Source organism: Belonocnema kinseyi, chromosome 1, assembly GCF_010883055.1.
Source record: "Belonocnema kinseyi isolate 2016_QV_RU_SX_M_011 chromosome 1, B_treatae_v1, whole genome shotgun sequence".
NCBI classification, from domain to species: Eukaryota; Metazoa; Arthropoda; class Insecta; order Hymenoptera; family Cynipidae; genus Belonocnema; species Belonocnema kinseyi.
In genome coordinates, this window is record NC_046657.1 from 100,707,644 (window position 1) to 100,708,642 (window position 999).

The 999-nt window shown below is 39.2% G+C and overlaps 1 protein-coding gene across 1 annotated transcript; it reads left to right on the top strand.

The window, feature by feature from the left end:
• Positions 1-49: 49 nt before the first annotated feature.
• Positions 50-509, top strand: LOC117168667 (histone H2B-like). The gene has a single exon (XM_033354332.1). The coding sequence runs from the start codon at positions 97-99 to the stop codon at positions 466-468; it is 372 nt and encodes a 123-aa protein (XP_033210223.1). The 5' UTR covers positions 50-96; the 3' UTR covers positions 469-509.
• Positions 510-999: the final 490 nt, after the last annotated feature.

Consider the following 999-nt stretch of genomic DNA (forward strand, 5'->3'; position numbering starts at 1 on the left):
AAAAAAAAAAAAAAAAAAAAAAAAAAAAAAAAAAGCAACCGACAAATCGTACAAGTTTTTTGTGCAGTGAGGACAATTGTATCATCGAAAATCGCAATGACTCCTAAAGCTAGTGGAAAGGCCGTGAAAAAGGCTGGTAAAGCTCAGAAGAACGTTGCTAAGACCGACAAAAAGAAGAGACGTAAGAGGAAGGAAAGTTATGCTATCTACATCTACAAAGTCTTGAAACAGGTGCATCCTGATACTGGAGTATCCAGCAAGGCAATGAGTATCATGAACAGCTTTGTCAACGATCTTTTCGAACGTATTGCGGCTGAATCTTCCCGCTTGGCTCATTACAACAAGAGATCCACCATAACTTCTCGGGAGATCCAGACTGCTGTCAGGCTTATTCTTCCCGGCGAACTCGCCAAGCACGCAGTCTCTGAAGGCACGAAGGCTGTGACCAAATATACAAGTTCAAAGTAATTTGTTCCTCACATTAACTGAGATCAATCGGCCCTTTTCAGGGCCAATAAATCTTTAAACGAAGGATTACTTTCTTGTCCCAGTTGCATGCATTTTTGAAATAGTTTACGGTTTTTGAATTTAATTAATAAAATAAGGCTTTGCAAATGAATTCATGAACAATTTGCAATTTTTTTGCGTGCAAAACCCCTGGCTCTAGGAATCCAGGGGTAGACCTGTATGTCATATAGGCCCGATCGATTTCGATGTTGCATCTTGTAGAAATTTTCGCTGATTCCACAAATCGAGGGTGTTTCGAAGAAACACCCTTTCAAACAAGTGCCATGCAAACTGCCACGTGGAACTTTTTTGAAAGTGCATAATACGACAATAAATAACCCAACAGTGTTTCCACTGCCAAAGGCGTCGGACCATAGACAAACCATCCAAGGCAGGGTCCGAAGGTGCAAAAAATAAACAGTACTAATCATTCATTTACCATTCCAAAACTAAAATAATTTGCTCTAAATTATTTTATCAATCTGTACTAAT